The 21000-nt window shown below is 44.5% G+C and overlaps 1 protein-coding gene across 6 annotated transcripts in view; it reads left to right on the forward strand.

The window, feature by feature from the left end:
• LOC114589451 (uncharacterized) overlaps positions 1-21000 on the forward strand; it is a 40066-nt gene that overhangs the window by 6809 nt on the left and 12257 nt on the right. For 4 of the 6 annotated variants that reach the window (XM_077922349.1, XM_077922350.1, XM_077922345.1 and 1 more), the window contains 6 exons: positions 10864-11087; positions 12401-12519; positions 13712-17021; positions 17130-17258; positions 17708-17875; positions 20489-20656. In XM_077922349.1, the coding sequence (XP_077778475.1) occupies positions 17218-17258; positions 17708-17875; positions 20489-20656 (377 nt within the window). In that variant the 5' untranslated portion in view covers positions 10864-11087; positions 12401-12519; positions 13712-17021; positions 17130-17217. The remainder of the gene's footprint in view (positions 1-10863; positions 11088-12400; positions 12520-13711; positions 17022-17129; positions 17259-17707; positions 17876-20488; positions 20657-21000) is intronic. The other 2 variants (XM_077922346.1, XM_077922347.1) reach the window with 2 other exon arrangements.

The following is a 21000-nucleotide window of genomic DNA, read 5'->3' on the forward strand; positions in this document are numbered from 1 at the left end:
GCCATTCTGCCATCCTCCGTCTTCCTGTTTTGAATCATCCCAGTAGCCTTTTCTCTTTCTTTCGCATTTGCCCTCAGAAACACATATTTTGAGCCTTATAGGGAAGGTGTGATTTGGAGCAAGAAAATGGCAGGTGAGGAACGGTTGAACATTTTCTTCCTTTGTGCATCTGCGCTCCAAATCACCCAAATTCAGAAGCCAGTTTTTCCTTCCCTTAAAAAACAAAAATGAACCAGTAGCAGCAAGCAATGGGTGAACCTCAGTTTCAGCAGTACCTTGTGGATAGTGGACTAGGCCTAGTCCCTTAGTTAGTGGCTAGTTCCCTAAATGTTCCCCTGGCACCTCCTTTCCATAGCCCAGGAAGCTTAGGGAGAGAGGTGCAAAGCTCATGCATGACCCCAATCGCCCTCACAAACCTATGAAAATTTTCACTGCATGCCACTGAGTTTCAGATTTGTTCAGCTTTTCATTTTCCCAATCTTGACTTCAACTGATACGTAGAAATGACTTTATGATCTGAAAATAGAGAGGATGTATGTACTTTTGTCTGGGGCGCGGGTGGCACTGTGGTCTAAACCACAGAGCCTAGGACTTGCCGATCAGAAAGTTGGTGGTTCGAATCCCCGTGTCGGGATGAGCTCCCGTTGCTCGGTCCCTGCTCCTGCCAACCTAGCAGTTCAAAAGCACATCAAAGTGCAAGTAGATAAATAGGTACCGCTCTGGCGGGAAGGTAAACGGCGTTTCCGTGCGCTGCTCTGGTTCTCCAGAAGCGGCTTAGTCATGCTGGCCACATGACCCAGAAGCTGTATGCCGGCTCCCTCGGCCAGTAAAGCGAGATGAGCGCCGCAACCCCAGAGTCATCTGCAACTGGACCTAATAGTCAGGAGTCCCTTTACCTACTGTATGTACTTTTGTAACCCAAGAAAATCTATAATAAACAATTTTTTTAAAAAAGGTTACCACAATTGTCATTTAAAATGGCAGGGACTTACAAGAAAATCAATAGTTATCTCAGTGCACATTTTTCACTTATAGAAATTTTTGCACGCTTAATTTTGTTGGAAGACTACAGTGCAGAATTTGAAGTGTAAATTTCAAGTATTACCTGTACTTCCACCCATGTATTCTTTTGGGAACTGCAAATTTAGGTCACTATGCATAAAAAAAGTGAACTGGACTAAATTTCGCTCATATCACTAGAGGAAACCAGAGACACCTCTGCCCGCTCCACCCCTCTGTAAGAGTAGAGAAACTCATCCAATTGCTTCTAATGTCTTCACCACTGAAATCCTTTGCACATTCTCAGTATAGATAATTATTTATCTCATAGCCAACTTTTGACTTACAGCTGGCAATCCAATGAATGGAAAAGGAAGTGAGGGATAACAAAGAAGCAGAGTTCTTTATTATTTGTGGGGAAATTCTGAATCTTGAGAAGAGTTGTTGAGGGAGAAGAGGGGATCATTACTGTTCCATAGGTGAGAATAGGAATTTCTTTTTTAGATTTGAATTCAGTAGAAAGCGCGTTTTCTCAAAGATGAGGATTAAATAATAATAAATAATAATTTTTTATTTGTACTCTGCCCTCCCCAGCCAGAGCCAGGCTCAGGGCGGCTAACATCATAAAACTAACACAGTATACAAGAACATAAGAACATAAAAACAGGCAATCAATTAATTAAAATACACCTTAAAATTAGTTCAGAGCAAATTAAAATCTGGACAGATGGCAGTCCACGGGTAAAATAAAAGAGATCCCAGCACCGAAAATCTCCTCCCTGGAATAGCGACTCTTACACTTTTTTGCTCTCTAATTCAATACCAGATTGGTGTGATGATGACTGCATTGTTTTAATTCTTTAATTTATGAGATGTAATGACACTCGTTGATTTTGGAAAATGTGAAAACAGGATTTCTTTTTTATTTTGTCTTTTAAAAATCCTTTAAAAAAATATTCCTTTTGTGAATCTACGACTTTGGAAGAAGACAAAGCTTCATTATGTTGGAATGCCCATTATTTTCATAGCAGAGAGCCCCAGAAACCTAAGTGAAAGCAGGATATCTTCAGGAGAAAAAGGCTACGGACTAAACCCTACACAAATCTGGAGTGGATGACCAGCACCATGTACACCATGTCTTGGGCTGATTGCACACACTCATAGGTGCCTGCAGCCAATGGCACTGAGAGTCAAATCTACACCAGAGAGATCAGGGAAGGAAATGTGGCTCAGTGGTAGAGCATCTGTTTTGCATGCAGAAGGCTGCAGGTTCAAACCCCAGCATCTCCAGGAAGGTCTGGGAAAAGACTCCCTGCAATCATTATATAAGGGGCAAAAGGAGGAAATATACTTACTATGCTTTGTACCATTGCAAAGACAATAATATCCTCTTGAATGTGTGTGAGTAGTATTGTTCAATTCCCACACACTCCCTTGGTTTTTGGTGTTGTTGAGTTTTGCTTTTGTTTTTTTAAGAATACTGTAGCTACTTCTCTGACATCTTTATTTTGAGAATGCCATTGATCAGTCCCCTCGTCTATACTGTATGTTCCACATTAAGTCATTATCTCTGCTGTTCACTCCATTAATTCTGCTAGTTTTATTAGCAAAGTTCTGCCGCCTAGTCCTGTAACGGTGACAAGCATTTCGGAAAGCTAATCTGACAGATAATGACTCCATTAAGGGTTGAATACTAATTGGTTTACATCAGGGGCCTGGAATTAATTGATGCAAATAAATTAGCACCTGAGCATGCATCACCCCAGCTTTGGATTTTCCTAAATACCAAGGTGTTTGGGGTTTTTTTAAAAGAAAACTTTGCACCTTCAGAAAAATGTAACTGAATATAAACAAACAGGACAGGTAATTAAAATGTGGCAAGAAAATCTTCCAAGAAAGGTTTAATATTGCCTCCCAACTGATCTGAGGAGGAAAGGGTGCTTAGCTTGCACATTTTTCTTAGGTATTTATGGCTTATATAAAAAATGCTTTTTTCCTTCACTTCCAAGACCCACAATTATCATTATTTTTGGTATTATGGCAAATTATTGCTGCTAATAACAGCTGTTAATCTAATCTATCAAAATGGCACTTTATTACAATTTTAAATGGAGAGTGCAATTTGTGAGGTTTGGGGGCTGTGCACATGTGCACACGTTGATGCGACCTCAGTTCACCCAGTAGCAAACCATATGCAAAAAAACCCCTATCCTCCAATTTGGGAAAGCCTGTTTGTAACCATCTCACCAAATTGGGCAAAGTCTTACCAAAGTCACATTTTGATTCAACATCTTAATTCAAAATGGCGTCTGGTGTCCAAAATATAGATGAAGACCATCTTCGGAACGCTAGTGCTGAGCTGGGAAGCAATACCTTAAGACTCACCCAAATCAGTGGGTGCAGTTTGGATCTGTGACACCAAATAAAGCAAAATCACACAAAACTGGAAGATGGTGTCTATGCAGATGTATTCACATCAGACCCTCCAGGTGTCCCTATTTTCCAGGGTCGTCCCTGATTTAGAGAAGCCATCCCTGTTTCTGATTTGATCCCAGAATGTCCCGCTTTTCCTTAGGATGTCCGTATTTTCATTGGAGAAATGTTGGAGGGGATGGAGTTATCCCACCCCTGAGCTGTCTCAAGGCAATAATAATAATAATAATAATAATAATAATAATAATAATAATAATAATTTATTTATACCCCACCCATCTGGCTGAGTTTCCCCAGCCACTCTGGGCAGCTCCCAATCAAGTGATTAAAAACAGTACAGCGTTAAATATTAAAAACTTCCCTGAACAGGGCTGCCTGTATAATGCAAGGCAATCCTGTATAATGAAGGTTTTTTTTATGTTTAATGTTTTATTGTGTTTTTATGTATGATGGAAGTTGTTTAGAGTGCTGGCGCAACCCAATAAGATGTGTGGGGTATAAATAGTAAAATCATTATGGAATGGGACATCCCAATTTTCATTAGTGAAATGTTGGAGGGTGTGTCACACCAGTGCAGTTTGTTTGTTTGTTTGTTTGTTTGTTTGTTTGTTTGTTGTGGGTGGGTGGGTATCCAAACAATAAAATCATAAAAAGTAAAAAAAAAAAAATGTTAAAAGCAAAAAAGAAACTAAAAACAAACCTCCATAGGCCTGGCAGAATAGAAAAGTTTTCCACATGCTTTTAAAAGTTAGCACAAAAAATGGCCACTGAATCTCCATTGGTATGGTGTTCCACAGGACTGGGCCAATGGCACTGCAGCCTCGAGTTCTTGTTGTCAAACAAGCCCCAGCTACTCAGGGAATGACCAAAAACATTCCTGCAAATGATCTCAGTGAATGAGCTGGGAAATAAGGGTTCAGGCAATCCTTGGGGTACCCTGGGCCCACGTTCTCCAGGGCTTGAAAATAAACACAAGGAGAAAGCTTGATGGGGGATATCAGGCACAAGCATCTATCACCACCCGATTTTCAATCTGTTGCACCAAAAAATAGGCAAAGTCACACCAATGTCATATTTTAGTCTGCCACCTTGATTCAAAATGGTGCCCAGCATCCAAACATAGGTGTAGACTGCCGCCTGCATCTGATCTGACATGAGGCAGATTCCCATGCACTCCTGCAACACTCCAGGTGAGATTGGCCACACACACCAGGCCAAAGCTCTGCCAAACCTCCTCCTTTTGAGGAGATGTGTGTGGTGCTTGGAGGAGTTTAATAACAATGGCTGGCAGGCCATAGAGCTCTTTGGTCCTCATGCATACTGTTGCTACTGTATGGAAAGAGCTCTCCTAGCTTTGGGGAAAGCTGTTGTTCCTTGCAGTGACAATGACACTGCCTCTTCAATGAGGCTGTTTCCAAGGTGCTAATCAAGTGAGATCAAGGCATTCTTTGCCACAGCTCTGTTGCTAAGTGATGATCACACTTTTGGGGCTCACCTTGCAAGACTTTGGAATTCAAACTATCATATTCTAACAACTGTGCCCAGGAAGAGGTACTCTGCACACAGTGTAAATTCCTTTGCGAATTTATCACATATGTTAACATTTCTCTTAATTTTTGCATCCTTGCTTCCTCTTCTTTTTCTTTTCCTTTCTAATGTTTCCACTCTGTGGATTTTGGGGGAGGTGGGGTGGGGGTGATTAAGCCATAATGCATTTAAAGAATAGTATAAATTAACTGAGGAGCTATGTTCAGGGTTGGCTCCAGGTTTGAATGGGTCCACACTCAGCAAAGTGCCTACTGATAAGGCCCTTACTTCACCATTTCCTCCTCCCCGCACCAGTATATTTGGCACAGTGTTCCATAATGAGGGATACGGGCAGCGCTGTGGTCTAAACGACTGAGCCTTTTGGGCTTGCCAATTGCAAGGTCAGCAAATCCTCATGACAGGGTGAGCTCCTGTTGCTCTTTCCCAGCTCCTGCCAACCTAGCAGTTCAAAAGCACACCAGCGCAAGTACATAAATAGGTACTGCTGCGACGGGAAGCTAAATGGCATTTCTGTGCTCTCTGGTTTCCATCACAGTCCTCCATGTGCCAGAAACGGTTTAGTCATGTTGGCCACATGACCCAGAAAACTGTCTGTGGACAAACACCGGCTCCCTTGGCTTGAAAGTAGAGATGAGCGCCACACCCCATAGTCGCCTTTGACTAGACTTAACCGTCCAGGGATCCTTTACCTTTACCCACAAAATGAGGGTTTCTACATCTAGTGAATTGTGGAGAATTCATATAGATTATCCTGACTAATATCATACATATAATTAACTAGTGCATAATCTGACAGTCACAAGTTTATGAGTCTTCAAGGGCAGCCCCACACAGACCACACTGCAACAATCCAGCCGGGAAATTACCAGAGCATGGAGTACCATGGCCAAGTCATCTCTGTCCCAGAGGGGTCTCCAAACACTTGTCTAGCCAGTTTGAGAGAGATTCAAGTGATAGGCTGAAAAGAAACACTGAAATCATTGCATCATAATGTCCTATCAGCTGATGTGACAATATAATGTACCAGATAAACTGATGATTTGTACTTTGCAACTTCCTGACCAAAACATCCAGCTGAAGGGGAAAAAAATCAATGGAGCATCTAGATTGGCAAGTACTCACCAAGAACTCTTCATACCCAAGTAGCTCCCATAAACATTCCTAACAAGACTATTAGATTTATTTATTTGATTTATTTACCGCCCTTCACCATAAGATCTCGCAGCAGTTTGCAAGATAAAAATGCATAGTAAAAGCAAAAATAAATAGTTAAAACAACAAAACAATAACATACCCCTCCCACAAACAAATTTAAAAGACAGTAGAATATTATTCAGACAATGGCCTGGATGAAAATGAATGTTTTTGCCTGATGCCTAAAGATATATATCGAAGGTGCCAGATGACCCTCCCTGGGGAGAACACTCCACAAATTGGGAGCCACTGCAGAAAAGGCCCGTTCCTGTGTTGGCACCCTCCAGACCGCTTGTGGAGGAGGCACACGAAGAAGGACCTCAGATTATGAATGCAGAGTCTGAGTCGGTTCATATCCTCTCTCTTGACTTTCACTTATTGCTAAGTATCGATTCTCAGAACAATTTAGCTAATCATTCACCACCTCACAACTTATGGCCAGTGTAGGATTAAACCTTCTGGAGGCCCCCAGGCAGTCAAAATCTCAGGGACCCCCTCACAGTGATGTAGGTGATGTAGGTTTCTGAGTCAAATTCTTTCAAGATCAAGTCAATATTATTTGGATCCATTGTCACAGGAACCCTAAAAGGCGTGGGGGCCCATAGGTCAGGGCCTACTCTGCCTATTTGTTAATCTGGCACTGGCTATGGCTTGCCACATGCTTCCATAGTTTCACATAAAATTTTGGCTTCAACGCATGCTAGGAAGCAAGTTTCCCCAAAGCATTTTTAAAGACTACTGAACATGAACTGGGTTTGCGTCTCCGCTCCTCCACATGCAGCTGCTGGGTGACCTTGGGCCAGTCACACTTCCTTGAAGTCTCTCAGCCCCACTCACCTCACAGAGTGTTTGTTGTGGGGGGAGGAAGGGAAAGGAGAATGTTAGCTGCTTTGAGACTCTGTCGGGTAGTGATAAAGCGGGATATCAAATCCAAACTCTTATTCTTCTTCTGTGCATATGGGACCCAATCCAGCACTTTTCAGTCTCATTGATTCTAATGAAAATATTCAAGCACATGATTAACTCTTCCATTCAAACCCTTGCTTTTTTTCAAAGTGCTTAACTTTAAAGGCAGCATTACCTCAGAGAAATAATTTTGCTTCCCCATCCATTACAAACTTCCTACTGGAGATGCAAGATTGTAGCTCAGTCTCTTTTGCATGTCAAACGTCCCAGTTTCAATGCATCTCCAGGCCAAATGATCTGGTAGCAGCATCTGCCTGAGATGCTGAGCAACCACTGCCAGTCAGAGTAGACAACACTGAACCAGAAAAGACAATAGTCTAGCTTGGTTAAAGGTACATTCTAAGAGTATGTCTGTCCTTTTGAGGACAGAATTGTTTGTCTGAAGTAAACAAGCAACTACCCCACATGTGCCTACTCAACTGCCTCAGTGAACAGAATTGGCACTACAATGGTACCTTGGTTCTCAAACTTAATCCATTCTGGAAGTCCGTTCCAAAACCAAAGCGTTCCTAAACCAAGGTACACTTTGCCATAGAAAGTAATTGAAAATGGATCAATCCATTCCAGACTTTTAAAAACAACCCCTAAAACAGCAATTTAACATGACTTTTACTATATAATGAGGCCATTGATCCATAAAATGAAAGCAATAATCAATGTACTGTATTATAAAATAAATAAGACAGTATTGTAGATGATAAAAATTAAGATTAAATTTTTTTCTCACCTGCACTGATGATAGTCATTGTTTGGATAGGCAGCTTTTATCCATTTCCACAGTCACACAATCAATCAATAAATCAGTAGCTGAACTGGGTTCCACACAGTCACAAAAACAAATTAACCGAAAAAGCCTCAAAAACAGAAATGCAAAATAAATAGCAAAAACAAAAGTGCCAAATTTAATCCATTCCGGAAGTCTGTTTGACTTCCGAAATGTTTGAAAACCAAGGTGCAGCTTGTGATTGGTGCAGGAACCCCGAAAACATTAGCCCAAAGCTGAATCAGATGTTCAGCTTCTGAAAAACCTTTGAAAACCGGAACACTTACTTCCAGGTTTTTGGCGTTTGGAAACCAAGGTGTTTGAGTACCAACAGTGGCGTAGCGTGGGGGTGCAGGGGGGGCCGGCTGCACCGGGCGCAACATCTGGGGGTTAGGGTTAGGGGGCGCAAATCCACGGGTTAGGGGGTGCAAATTACTTGCCTTGCCCCGGGTGCTGACAACCCACGCTACGCCACTGAGTACCAAGGTACCACTGTACTACTTTGGAACTCCTTGTCTATTGAAATCAAGCAAGCTCCTTCACTGTCCTCTTTTTGGCACCTCCTAAAAACATTCTTGTTTAGACAAGGCTACCCAGATGCTTAGTAAGTTGAGGCAATTTTAATCTACTTTAAGTATTTTATTACTTTATTATGTTTCATAGTTGTAATTTTTTATTCAATTTATTGTTTCATATTTTTGTAAATTGCTTTGGGTTTTGTTTTTGTTTTTGTTTTTTACAATCAAGTGCGGAAAGATGTCAAGTCCCGCAGGGCCCTAGTCTCTTGCGAGAGAGTGTTCCACCAGGCTGGGGCCAGTGCCTTTTGCCAGGGCCGAAAAGGCCCTGGCCCTGGCCCTGGTCAAGGCCAGTCTAACCTCCTTGGGGCCCGGGACCTCCAAGGTGTTATTATTTGCAGACCGTAAAGTCCTCCATGGGGGCATACCAGAAGAGGCAGTCCCGTATGTATGTCCTTAGGCTGTATAGGGCTTTAAAGGTTAAAACCAGCACCTTAAACCTAACCCTGTACTCCACCAGGAGCCAGTGCAGCTGGTGTAGCACTGGATGAATGTGATCCTGTGGCAAGGACCCCATAAGGAGCCATGCCATGGCATTCTGCACCCGTTGGAGTTTCTGGGTCAGCTTCACGGGCAGCCCCACGTTGAGCGAAATACAATAATAGAGTCTGGAGGTGACTGTCGCATGGATCACAGTGGCAAGATCAGGGTGGGAGAGGTAAGGGACCAGCTGCTTAGCATGACGAAGGTGGGAAAATGCCACCTTTGCTATGGCTGCAACCTGCACCTCCATAGAAAGAAAGGCGTCAAAGGTTACTCCCAGACTCTTGACAGAAGGCGCTGGCACTAATTGCACCCCTGCAAGAGATGGGAGTTGGCCCCCAACTCCATGTTGCCCCTTCGCAGCCAGAGGACCTCTGTCTTTGAAGGATTTAACTTCAACCGACTCCCACACGCCCATCTAGCCACAGCTTCCAAACATCTGGTCAATGTGTCTGGGGCTGTTAGGATGGCCGTCCATCAACAGATAAAGTTGAGTACTGATGACAGCCCAACCCAAAACTCTGAACAAGCTGGGCAAGAGGGTGCATAAAGATGTTAAATTTAATTTACCACCCTCCAGTCCTTATGCTTTAAGGGAAGTGCTTACAACTCTGGAGATAAGCAAGCAAGGAAAAGAGAAGTTCCATATTACTGTGGTGCTTCTGTTTCCTTTTATATATATATATCCATAAAGCTAGGTGTGTGTTTGGAAATCCAGGTAATATATTCATTGCCAGTCTTGCTTCATTCAGATATTACAGATAAACTGTGCATTAAACTGATTTGTGAAAGTAGAGTAAACGTTATCGTGGAGATGAGCTCATGTAGCCTTTGCTCTAATTTCATGATGGTTCAAGGAGGGGAAATGGGGAGAGAGGGCAAAAGAAAAAAGTGTGGCACCCACCCCTGGCATGTGCCGTCTAATAGGTTACCCCCAAGAAAGGACAGGAGAGAAATTTGATTAAGACCGCATTTTCCCTAATTCATCCTTTTTGAAATAATAACCAACCAAAACTCATCCATCCTTCAAAATCAGTGCTACTCCAAATTTTACAATACAGTTCTCCAACTGATTACAGTGGTACCTCAGGATGCGAACGGGATCTGTCCTGGAGCCTCCTTCGCATCCTGAACAGAACGTAAGATGCGACTGCGCTTGTGGCGTTTCGCCACTTCCGCGCATGCGTGTGACGTCATTTTGACCATCTGCGCATGCGTGAGCGGCAAAACCCGGAAGTAACACGCTCCATTACTTCCAGGTCGCTGCGGAGCACAACCCAAAAATACTTATCCTGAAGCATATTTATCCCGAGGTATAACTGTAATGTGTAAAAGAAAGAAAAGCATATGCTATGGCGAAGGGTGCACAGAGATGTATATATCGATGATAATGGCACAGTGCTTGTTGAGGAACATTGTTTTGTAAAAGTGTATATGTTAGGCAAAATGGGATAGAAAAGAATGTATATAGTAGGAGAAATTCACACTAAAATGATCAGTTTTCATGAGGACTTTAAAAAAATAACATTGCAAACTTATGAAGAACTGACCTTAAGACTGGGGAAATAAGAAACTGAGAGAAACCAAAACTGACAGATTTGGTCAAACCTCCTCCCAAGGCAAAAGCAGAGAAAATGAAACACAGCATTAGTGCTGGCCACATGCAAGAATTTCTAAATTGTGCATATGTTGCATTTCTAGATCCTGGTGTCCTTTTTCTGGATCCTAGCCTCCCACACTTGCCTCCCGTTATTCTACCAATAATTATCATATTTACATTGAAAAAATATATTCAGCAATATTTTCTTGACTAGAAAAGATGTTGGCTATTCATAGGCAGAAGAAAAGTGTTGTCATGTTTCCACATTTTGGGATCCCCCCCACCCTTTCTTCTGTCCCCAGCAATGATGATGAACTCTATGAAACCAAACCAGAAGAGTTTGTGGGTGATGTAGTGGAGACACAAATGAATGAAGACCCAGAAGGTGGTGAAAAAGAGGAGTATGTTGATGATGAAATGGACTCTGGCTCAGAACATCCCAATGGAAATGATGAGGAACAGCCTGCCACCGAAGAATACACATCCAAGGAAGCTATTAGTCCACAACAAATGACCCAGAAAGCATGTATGTTCCATAATCCCACCTGTTCATCAATAGACAGACTTGGGGGTCTGCAAGAAGCACTTTGCGTAGTTCCCTTCTCATTTGGTGGTGAAGCTGGGTAGCACAACACCTCCCTTCTCACCAAGTTAGTGAGAGGGGAAGCATTCCACAGAGCTGTGCCACCAGTTCCTCACAGCTCGTAAGGACAGAGGAAACTTGTAGCAAAGCTGGGCAGCAGAACGCTGTGCCACTCTGCCACCACAGAAGCCTCCCTCACCTGGATTGCTTCTGTGGCAGTGGTGGGGCAGGATGCTGGCAGGAGTGCTGCTGCTTTCATTTCTGCCACCTGAGGCAGCTGCCTCACCTCGTCTCATGGGTGGGCTGGCTTGGGCCCACTCTGTGCCAAAAGATTCTCAGTCTGCTACATTCATAGCAGGGCACATTTCAGCCGTCTCAGAGTCAGAGGTTTCTACACTACCACCCACAGATCTCCCTCTATTCTCCATCCATGGCAAGCAAGAGGCATTATGACAGTTCAGCCAGGCAAAGGCACTCAGTGTGGATCAACGAGGGTGGATCAATGAATTCTTTCACCTAGGGGATCTCAAGGGCCTGATAGAGAGGCTTGGAGGGGCCTGAGTTTCTCCACCTTTGTTTCAGATGCTCAAGCAAGCCATTTTCATTCAACCTCATTTTCCTCCCACCCCCAATCTTCAACATGTTCTAAACCAGTGGTACCCAATTACCTAAATACTGTGGACCCCCTGTTTTTCAAAAGCCAAGCCATGGACCTCTACTTTTGAAAATGTTGATATCTATGTGTTGGTCTTCCAGGCCACGCTGCCATGCAAATCACATGATCTGTGTGACAGCACAGCACCCAAAATTGTGTGTGGGTTGCATGGACCCCCAGGGTCTACGGACCACCAATTAGGAACCACTGCTTTCAACATTCCATACATCATGTAGGGAAATTTATGTTCAATCCTGGTTGCATCATTTCAAATAAATATGTTTCTGCAGGCTTGGAGACTCCTCTCCAGGTATTCATTAATCACTACATTGACTGACTACATCTCTTTGCTCTGCTGATAGGAGGGACCACCAAGATGGCTGTTATACAAAACAGGCGTAAGCTGCAACTAAATGTTGTAGTGTTTTCCAAAAGAAGTGTGTTCCTGTTCAGAGCTTCTGCAAGCCTGAACCAACAGCCTTCTGATGACATTCAGGCTTCTTTGAAGTGGGAGGGGAGTTTCTCCAGCAAGGCACAGCCTCACAGAGCTCACCTATCTGTAAAGACTTATTTCCCTAGTTATGTTCCTATGATTTCTTAGTCCTAGATTCCATTTTTGGTGAGCTGCCTCCAAAGTCCTTGATCAAGATCAAACTTCTGTTTCCAAAGCCTCCACACCCTCTACAAAGACCACAAACAAAGCCGTTGTTTTTCACTGAAGTAAGTGAACAATGATATATGTTCAAGATTTGTGTGGTGAATTTGTGGGATCAGAGATTTGCAAAGGATCAAGGTAAAGGGACCCCTAACCATTAAGTCCAGTTGGGGACGACTCTGAGGTTGCAGCGCTCATCTTGATTTACTGGCCAAGGGAGCCGGCGTACAGTTTCCAGGTCATGTAGCCAGCATGACTAAGCTGCTTCTGGCGAAACCAGAGCAGCACTTGGAAACGCCGTTTACCTTCCCACCGGAGCAGTACCTATTTATCTACTTGCACTTTGACGTGCTTTCGAACTGCTAGGTTGGCAGGAGCAGGGACTGAGCAACAGGAGCTCACCCCATTGCAGGGATTCAAACCACCAACCTTCTTTTCGGCAAGCCCTAGGCTCTGTGGTTTAACCCACAGTGCCACCCGCAAAGGATACGTAAGTACAATTTTCAAACCCTTGGAGTTGCCCCTGTTTTAGAGTTTTAGCCTCCTTGTATGAGATCTGCAGGGGACACAGATAAATGAGAAACCAGAAGCAAGGAAGAAAGCTGTTTTATTTTCAGATGTGAGAGGAAATTTTGCATTGGATTACGTACTTGTTTTAAACAAGTTTAAAGAATTATGTTATGTATGTGTTATAATTTATTGCAACAGTGCGGCACCCAGGGCCAATTTTGGCTTGCCAGGGGTTCCAGTTTTTGCAAACATCATCTTGTCAATCAACTGACACCTGATCGGTAATGGCAGCTAATGTTGGCTGGCAACAATAGTTCCATGTGCTGTATGCAGCCAACACAGCAGGATTTAACCCTAACACTCATGAGCTAATGATTGGGCCCAGAGTGGCTTACAAATCAATAAAAATAACATACAGTGCTACCTCGGGTTACAGACGCTTCAGGTTACAGGCTCTGCTAAGCCAGAAATAGTACCTCGGGTTAAGAACTTTGCTTCAGGAGAACAGAAATCGCACGACGGCGGCACGGTGCGATTGGCTAAAGTGGTGCCTCAGGTTAAGAACAGTTTCAGGTTAAGAACAGACCTCCAGAACGAATTAAGTTCTTAACCTGAGGTACCACTGTACCTCAGGAAAAGGAGATGGGGAGGGTGGGAGTAGGAAGGTCAGCTGGCTTTTGTTTTCTGTAAGTAAATCTTGGTGTAAGAATGTATCACAGCCTCTTTTCTTCTGTTGTTAATTTTAAGGTTTCCGTCGCTGTTGAAGAAAGAAGACAGGATACTACCATAGATGCTCTTATAAAGGATGAGAAACAAGAAATTCTGAAAAGTCACTATGTTCGCATTGGGGGCATGCTGGTTATGCCTGTACCTGTAGATGGTCCACTCTTCACTGATGAGGAAAAGTGATTGGGAGTCAAGAGACCACCTAGAAAAGCAAAAGCTGCACTACATCTTAGATAATAAAGTCAAGAAAGACCCAAAATGTTGTCCTCCAGCAAGCAGTATGTCAACACTCATAATTATTTGCTCAAAAATGTGACCACAAATCAGAGATAGCCCAGCCAACTTCACACGTATTGGGACATCATGGTTTCCTTGTATAGGAACAAGCCATCGTGAACTGTGGGCTCATACACTACATGCCTCCCTTTTCTTTCACATGCCAGAAAAGGGTTTGAAAGCTCCCACTTCTGGGTTTAAGCTAAACATGATATCTAACCTCAAGGAACTGTGATTTGTTCAAGCAGTGATTTAAGGACAAGACAGGATCTATAGTCACAGTGTGAACCTGGCTTATTGCCATTAGCCATAGTGCTATACTCTCCCACCTTCCTTGAGCAGTTAGAACTTCCAGCAGCAGTGCTTGCCCATGTTTGGCTTCCTTAGAGAGAAAAGGTCAATGGAGACTTAAGGTGTTTTGTAACATTTGGGTTTGTGTACAAATACACATGTAGAGTATAGATGGAGGCAGACAGCATAGGTGTCATGACCCTGGAGTCCAGAAGTGGCAATACACTTAGTCAGAGGCCACAGTGTCACCCAGTAAGGAGTCAAGCTGGTGGTCAGGGACCCACTGAACCTGAGGTTAGCAAGGAGAAGCCCACTGAACCAGATGATACACCCCCAATAACTAAAGCCAAGACATTCATTGGTACCTTCCCCTGATCTCAGGGAACTGAGTACCACCCACACAACCTTTCCAGGAGGTCATCAAATACTGCTATTTTTAGGCCAATGAGATGGCCTTTTAAGAGGCTCTAGGGGTCCAAAGAGGGATGGAGATGATGAGAGGCGACCTGAAGTTAGAAGCTCAAAAGCCAGGCTCAGGTTCAGTGGTCCTCTAATCACCAACATCAGAACCAGAAACCTGGTCTGGCTCTGTAGCCAGTGACACTATAGCCAGTGTTTGCTGGTGCCTGGTAGAGCAGAAGGCAGAGAGGCCAATGGAAGGTGGAGGCAATGGCGGACTGAGCCAGCTAATTCTCATTTTGCCCTCATTCTCCTTCCTACAAAGGTATACAAGGACAACATTGAGACTAAGGAGGCGAAAATGAAAGTCAGGCCCACTCTTTTGACTAGAAGTAAGTCAGGGGGGACGCAGGTGGCACTGTGGGTTAAACCAAAGAGCCTAGGACTTGCCGATCAGAAGGTCGGCGGTTCGAATCCCCGCAATGACAGGGTGAGCTCCTGTTGCTTGGTCCCTGCTCCTGCCCACCTAGCAGTTCGAAAGCACGCTGTGATGGCCTGGGAATCTGATTCAGAATCTGAACCTGAGGAGTCCCAGCCTGCACAGGAGTCCCCGCCTCCAGGGCCAGCTGAGCCGGGGCAGGGGCTTGAATCTGAAGGGCCTGCACCTGCGCCGGATCCTCAGGAGCAGACACCAGATGTATCCACTCTGACTCCAGAGGTGATTGAGGACCCATTGCCTGCAGGTGCGCCTCTCCCAGCCCTGTCAGGGGAAGGTGAAGCTGCCCCTGGGTCCAGTAACCCTCCAGCCTCTCCAGAGCTGCAGATGCTCAGGGCAGAGAGGCAGAGGGAACTGGGTTCTCTCAGGAGGAGTGCTCGCTTTAAGGCCAGGAGAGGCAGGTCACCTGTGGGCCGGGACTGCCCCTGGCCTCAGAGGAGATAAAGGCCACTCAGCCCAGTCCCAGGTTGCAGGAGCAACGATGTTGGAAACCTGTTTCTGCCAGCACCCAGACCTGTTTTTCCAGAGTTCCCAACCACGCCCTGCTTCTTGCTTTGGACCCCGCTTTGCCCTTGTTGGACAGTCTCCAGACCCTTGGCCCAGGACCGGACTCTGACCATGCCTCATGGTAACACCCCCCCCCCCCGGGACCAGCATACACACAGTGCAAGTACATAAATAGGTACCACTCCAGCGGGAAGGTAAATGGTGTTTCTGTGTGCTGCTCTGGTTAGCCAGAAGCGGCTTAGTCATGCTGGCCACATGACCCAGAAGCTGTATGCCGGCTCCCTCGGCCAGTAAAGTGACATGAGGCCACAACCCCAGAGTTGTCCACAACTGGACCTAATGGTAAGGAGTCGCTTTACCTTTAAGTCGGGGGGGGGGGCAGGAACTGGCTGAAGAAGAATCAAAGTTGGTAAGCCAGCCTTCACAGACTGTAATCTCTGACTCAGGTCCTAACCAATTCAATTATCTTCTAACCCCCTTCAGAACAAATAGCTCACTAGGAGCTCTCCATGGTGCTGTGACCACCAATCTATCTTTTGGCTTGGTTCTGTGGGTTCCTCTGCAGTAAAAAAAGCAGGACAATAGTGCTCCCACAAATGAAGCTACTACCTCAAATCAAATCCCCAGAAAGGCACTCCAGCACCAGAGCTAGGCATAATCCCTCACTTCTCTTCAAGGAACATTTTATCGGGATGAGAGCCTGCTGGCAACTTGAGGGAATGCACGTGAAAGTCATAGGTGGGACCGGGTGTCCTGCTCTACAGCACAGCACAAGGAAAGGATCAAACTGAGTGTGAAGCTGGGTGGAGTTAGGCTGGAAACAAGTCAAAGCAAAGTTCAGGCAGGATTCTAGGAACACAGAACTATTGAGCTGCTCCAGCAAAGAACAAGCTGAAACTGAGCCCTTTTATAACAGTAGGAGCAAACACAACCTGCACCTGTGATTCAAGCTGCTGTCTGACTGAAAGGGATAATCTTAGGTCTTCCTGAGTATTCTGCAGTAGAGTGAGCAGACTTTGAGAGGCAGCAGTTGCCTTCATTAAGGCATCTGTATGGCCACCATGGGAAACAGGATATTGAACCTGAAGGAACTTTGTCTGATCCATCAGGCCAATTACTTTCCTACAACAGCCAGAGACCATCCACCTATGTAGCACAGCATAACCTTTTGGCAGTAACCCAAGCACTTCCTATTCCTGTCATTCAATAGTTAAGGCTTGCAGCAAGTCACCCAGGTCCAAAACCCATCTGCAGGATCCCATGACTTGAGGCAATGTGCTGTTAACCTTTGGAGAGCTGCAACAGATGTTCTACTAAACCACCACAGAATATCAAGACCAAGAGTCACAAGGAAAAAGGAGTGTAAGTAAAATTTAACTTGAACTACCTCTTAGCATGGTATCTGGGTTGTACCAAATGGAATCTCAACCTTCCCCTTCATTCATTTTCTCTATCTCTTTATGACATCAGCAGCAGCATCTCCTGCTCAGGCTTCTTCAGGATGACTTCACAATATGAATCTTCAACAAAAAGGGAAGGAAATGCCTGAAACAGAAAAATGAATTCCCCCGGTCTGGCTAGAAGGAACAAGCACGTGAGGTGAAATAATCTTGCACTTCGAGGCATCATTCTGAAATGTGGATAATCCTCTACATGGAAACACCAATAAAATCTAGACAAGGTGTCAGTCCACATGGAGTTTATTATTCCCATTTATAGTGCCCAGTTCAGTATACAAGTAAGATTATAAGGCCTGTTTAGGTGTTCAAAGAGCACAGGTGGATGTAAGGAGCACAGAGAGGTATGCATCGGCCTGGTTACTATGTCCTTGGAGGGTTTGAAAAAGTATTATTTGGGTGTTCAATTGAACATGCAGGGACTCCTCCCCACAACTGGAAAGCCCATGCAATTGGGATTCCCAATTGTGGGGAGGATTCTAAGCTCATTCAGATGAACACATAAACCAAAACCTGAAGCTGTAGCCAATGAGAATGTTATGGGTGGGGACTAGCATGCACATCACTAATCTTCTCTCAATGTCTTTTCAGGCAAAGACATGCAAGGAACTGGAAAGTCCGTTCAGAGGGAGCCAGTACCCACCACCTTCCAGCCAAAACTCACCATCTTCCAGCCAATGCCCAGAACATTCCAGCCAATGCCCAGAAGGTTCCAGCCAAGAGTTTAGAGCAGACACCCATGGCAGACCAGCAGGTCAGGTAAGCCAAGTTATGTTCCAGCCCCAGGCACAGCTGTTAACAGGGTGTTTTGCACAGTCTCGCAAAACAACTCCAAGATCATTCCCATCTCCACATTTCTGCCTGCAGGAGTAAATGAAAGGAGCGAATATGTGAATGCATTTGAAGGGTTGGATTAACAACAACAATAAGAACAACTATGACAATTACAGCAACAGGTCTACAGTGCCTAGGAAGGAGGGTTAACCCTTTCACCCATGTTGCAATCTCAGTGAAAATCCTCTCCACTCCAAAGCTCTAATCACTCTTAAGAGAATGCTGCCTTCAATGCCATTGGCAGCTTCCCATCTGGATTAAGTAGCAATTACAGGAGGTAAAACTTCAGAAGCACCACAGCGGTGGGTGAAGGGTTACCCTTCCTGTCTGCAGATCTTAGACCTGAATCTGATCACATGCCTCTTCTCACGGCTGTTCTTTTGCACATGCTTTAAAAAAATAATCATGCTAAATAGATTTGGGTGAATGGGGCTCTGCCTCCACCTGCTTCCTCTTTGTTCAAGGGGTGACTTTGACTGTCATAGACTCTGGTTCCAGCTACTGTTAGGCTTTGTGCCTTCTCCCTGTCAGTCTCGATGGGCAGCAATTACCACTAAGGCTGATGGGAATTGTAGTCTAACATCTGGAGGGCACCATGTTTCCAATCCTTGGGTAGGTAATTATGCAAATTTATAGACTTTCCCACTGTATAAAGCCATTGAAGCAGTATATATGATCGAACAAAACACAAAAAATGCAAGCTCTAAAAGCAATAAAATCAATTCAACAAGCTCTCAAAACAACGAAAGCATACCAGCAAACTCCAGGAAAAAAATCAACAGATGTAAAATTGATATTCCATAAGTGACTGGGTGCACTGCAGATTAAGCAAAAATTTCTTCAGTAGTTGACTAAACATTATCACGCTATGCACCTGTCTAGACAGACAGATAGAAAGAAAGAGATATTGTTTGCCTGTCTGCTAACACATTCAGGAGCTTGATGCTTTATGTCTCTTCTGTACTATATATTTAAAGCATTATCATACCACTTTCAGCAATCATGCATTCCCCCAAAGAATCCTAGGAACTGTAATTTGCTAAGGATGCTAAGAGGTGTTAGGAGGCCCCTATTCCCTTCACACGGCTAAAGTTCTCTGAGTTCTCTGGGATGAGGAATTGACTGGTGAACAACTCTGAGAACAACAGTCCCCAAGAGTCTTCAGGGGAAGCTCAGCTGTTTAAAGTGGTATGCTACTGTGTTAAATGAAGAGTGCTAATGGGACCAAGGTGGATTATCATCTAAGAGTCAGGATACAGAAAAAATAGAATGAGGTAAGGAAGATGCAAATCAGAAAGGTCAGGTACTAGCTCTTTCATACTGTTACAAGTGTAGTTGTTGCTGCAGGCACTTATGGGAGGAGAAGAACCAGATAGTATTTGATCTCAGCCAGGCCAATGAAAGAAACTTTGCTGTCTCACTCTGAAGTACAGTGGTACCTCGGGTTAAGAACTTAATTCGTTCTAGAGGTCTGTTCTTAACCTGAAACTGTTCTTAAATTGAAGCACCACTTTAGGTAATGGGGCCTCCTGCTGCTGCTGCTGCGCCACCGCCCGATTTCTGTTCTCATCCTGAAGCAAAGTTCTTAACCCAAGGCAATATTTCTGAGTTAGTGGAGTCTGTAACCTGAAGCGTCTGTAACCCGAGTTACCGCTGTAGTCAGGAAAAATGGCTCTAATGGAGATAATTTTTAAAAACAAAACCAACCATCCTTTCTTCAGCAAAGCTGGTCCTGAATTGTTGTCAAAGTATAATCTGCCCAAGAAATGAAGAGTTTTTTATAGATCATGGGTAGACAAACTAAGGCCTGGGGGCCGGATCCGGCCCAGTCGCCTTCTAAATCTGGTCTGCGGGCAGTCCAGGAATCAGCGTGTTTTTACATGAGTAGAATGTGTCCTTTAATTTAAAATGCATCTCTGGGTTATTTGTGGGGCCTGCCTGTTGGTTTTACATGAGTAGAATTTGTGCTTTTATTTAAAATGCATCTCTGGGTTATTTGTGGGGCATAGGAATTCCTTCATTTATTTATTTTTTCAAAATATAGTCCAGCTCCCCACAAGGTGTGAGGGACAGTGGACCGGCCCCCTGATGAAAAAGTTTGCTGACCCCTGTAATAGATCTAGTAAAAGGTGCTTCACACATGACAGTAGGGCACCAACGTTTTTGGGTTGTTGTTGCTTTTTTGGTGCAAGGATGGAGGAGCAATGCCCCATTCCCAATGCTTTTGCGCGACGGCCCCCATCATCCATGATTATCATCCATGCTTTCTGAGAGAGTTGGAATCCAACAGCATTTGGAGCCCCCCCCCCCCGTTTGAATGTGTAGAAGTATGTAAGGAGTGCAACAAGCAAGGACTCCTCCCCAGGACTGGAAAGCCCACACAATTGCGAATTATCAATTGCGGGGTGGGTTCTCTTTCAGATGCACATGCAAATCCTCCTCCTCTGGACCTTCTACTCAATGCTTGAGGCTGCTGGGAATGTTGAGGAGGTTGGGGCTAGCATGCACATCCCTAACCCTCTCTCAATGTCTTTTCAGTCAAACACCTGCAAACAACCAGAAAGTTCATTCAGAGGCAGCTAATACTCGCCACCTTCCAGCCAAGACTCACCATCTTCCAGCCAATGTCCAGAATGTTCCAGCCAATGCCAAACACCTTCCAGCCAAGAACTTAGAGCAGACATCCGAGGTAGACCAGCATGTCAGGTAATCCAAGTTATGATCAGCCCCAATTACAGCTGTTAACAGGGCATAAATTCACAAAGCAATTCCAGGATCATTTCCTTCTCCCCCATCACATTCAGTTTGCTGCCCACCCCCCAATCTGCACCTTTACTTACAGAAAGTCATAGGGAGGTTCTGGCTGTCATTGACTCTGGCGCCACCTACTGTTGGCCTCCGTGCCTTCTGTCCTGCCAGTCCCAACAGGCAGCAATGACCACTGCCCCAAAGGATATGAACTCAGCTTCCTCAGCTTGCTTGCCTTGAACTGGGAAAGCCATTATGTTGCACATTTTGATCTATGCACTGGATATAGAAATATTTGTCCT

The sequence above is a fragment of the Podarcis muralis genome, chromosome Z, assembly GCF_964188315.1.
Source record: "Podarcis muralis chromosome Z, rPodMur119.hap1.1, whole genome shotgun sequence".
Lineage (NCBI taxonomy): Eukaryota > Metazoa > Chordata > Lepidosauria > Squamata > Lacertidae > Podarcis > Podarcis muralis.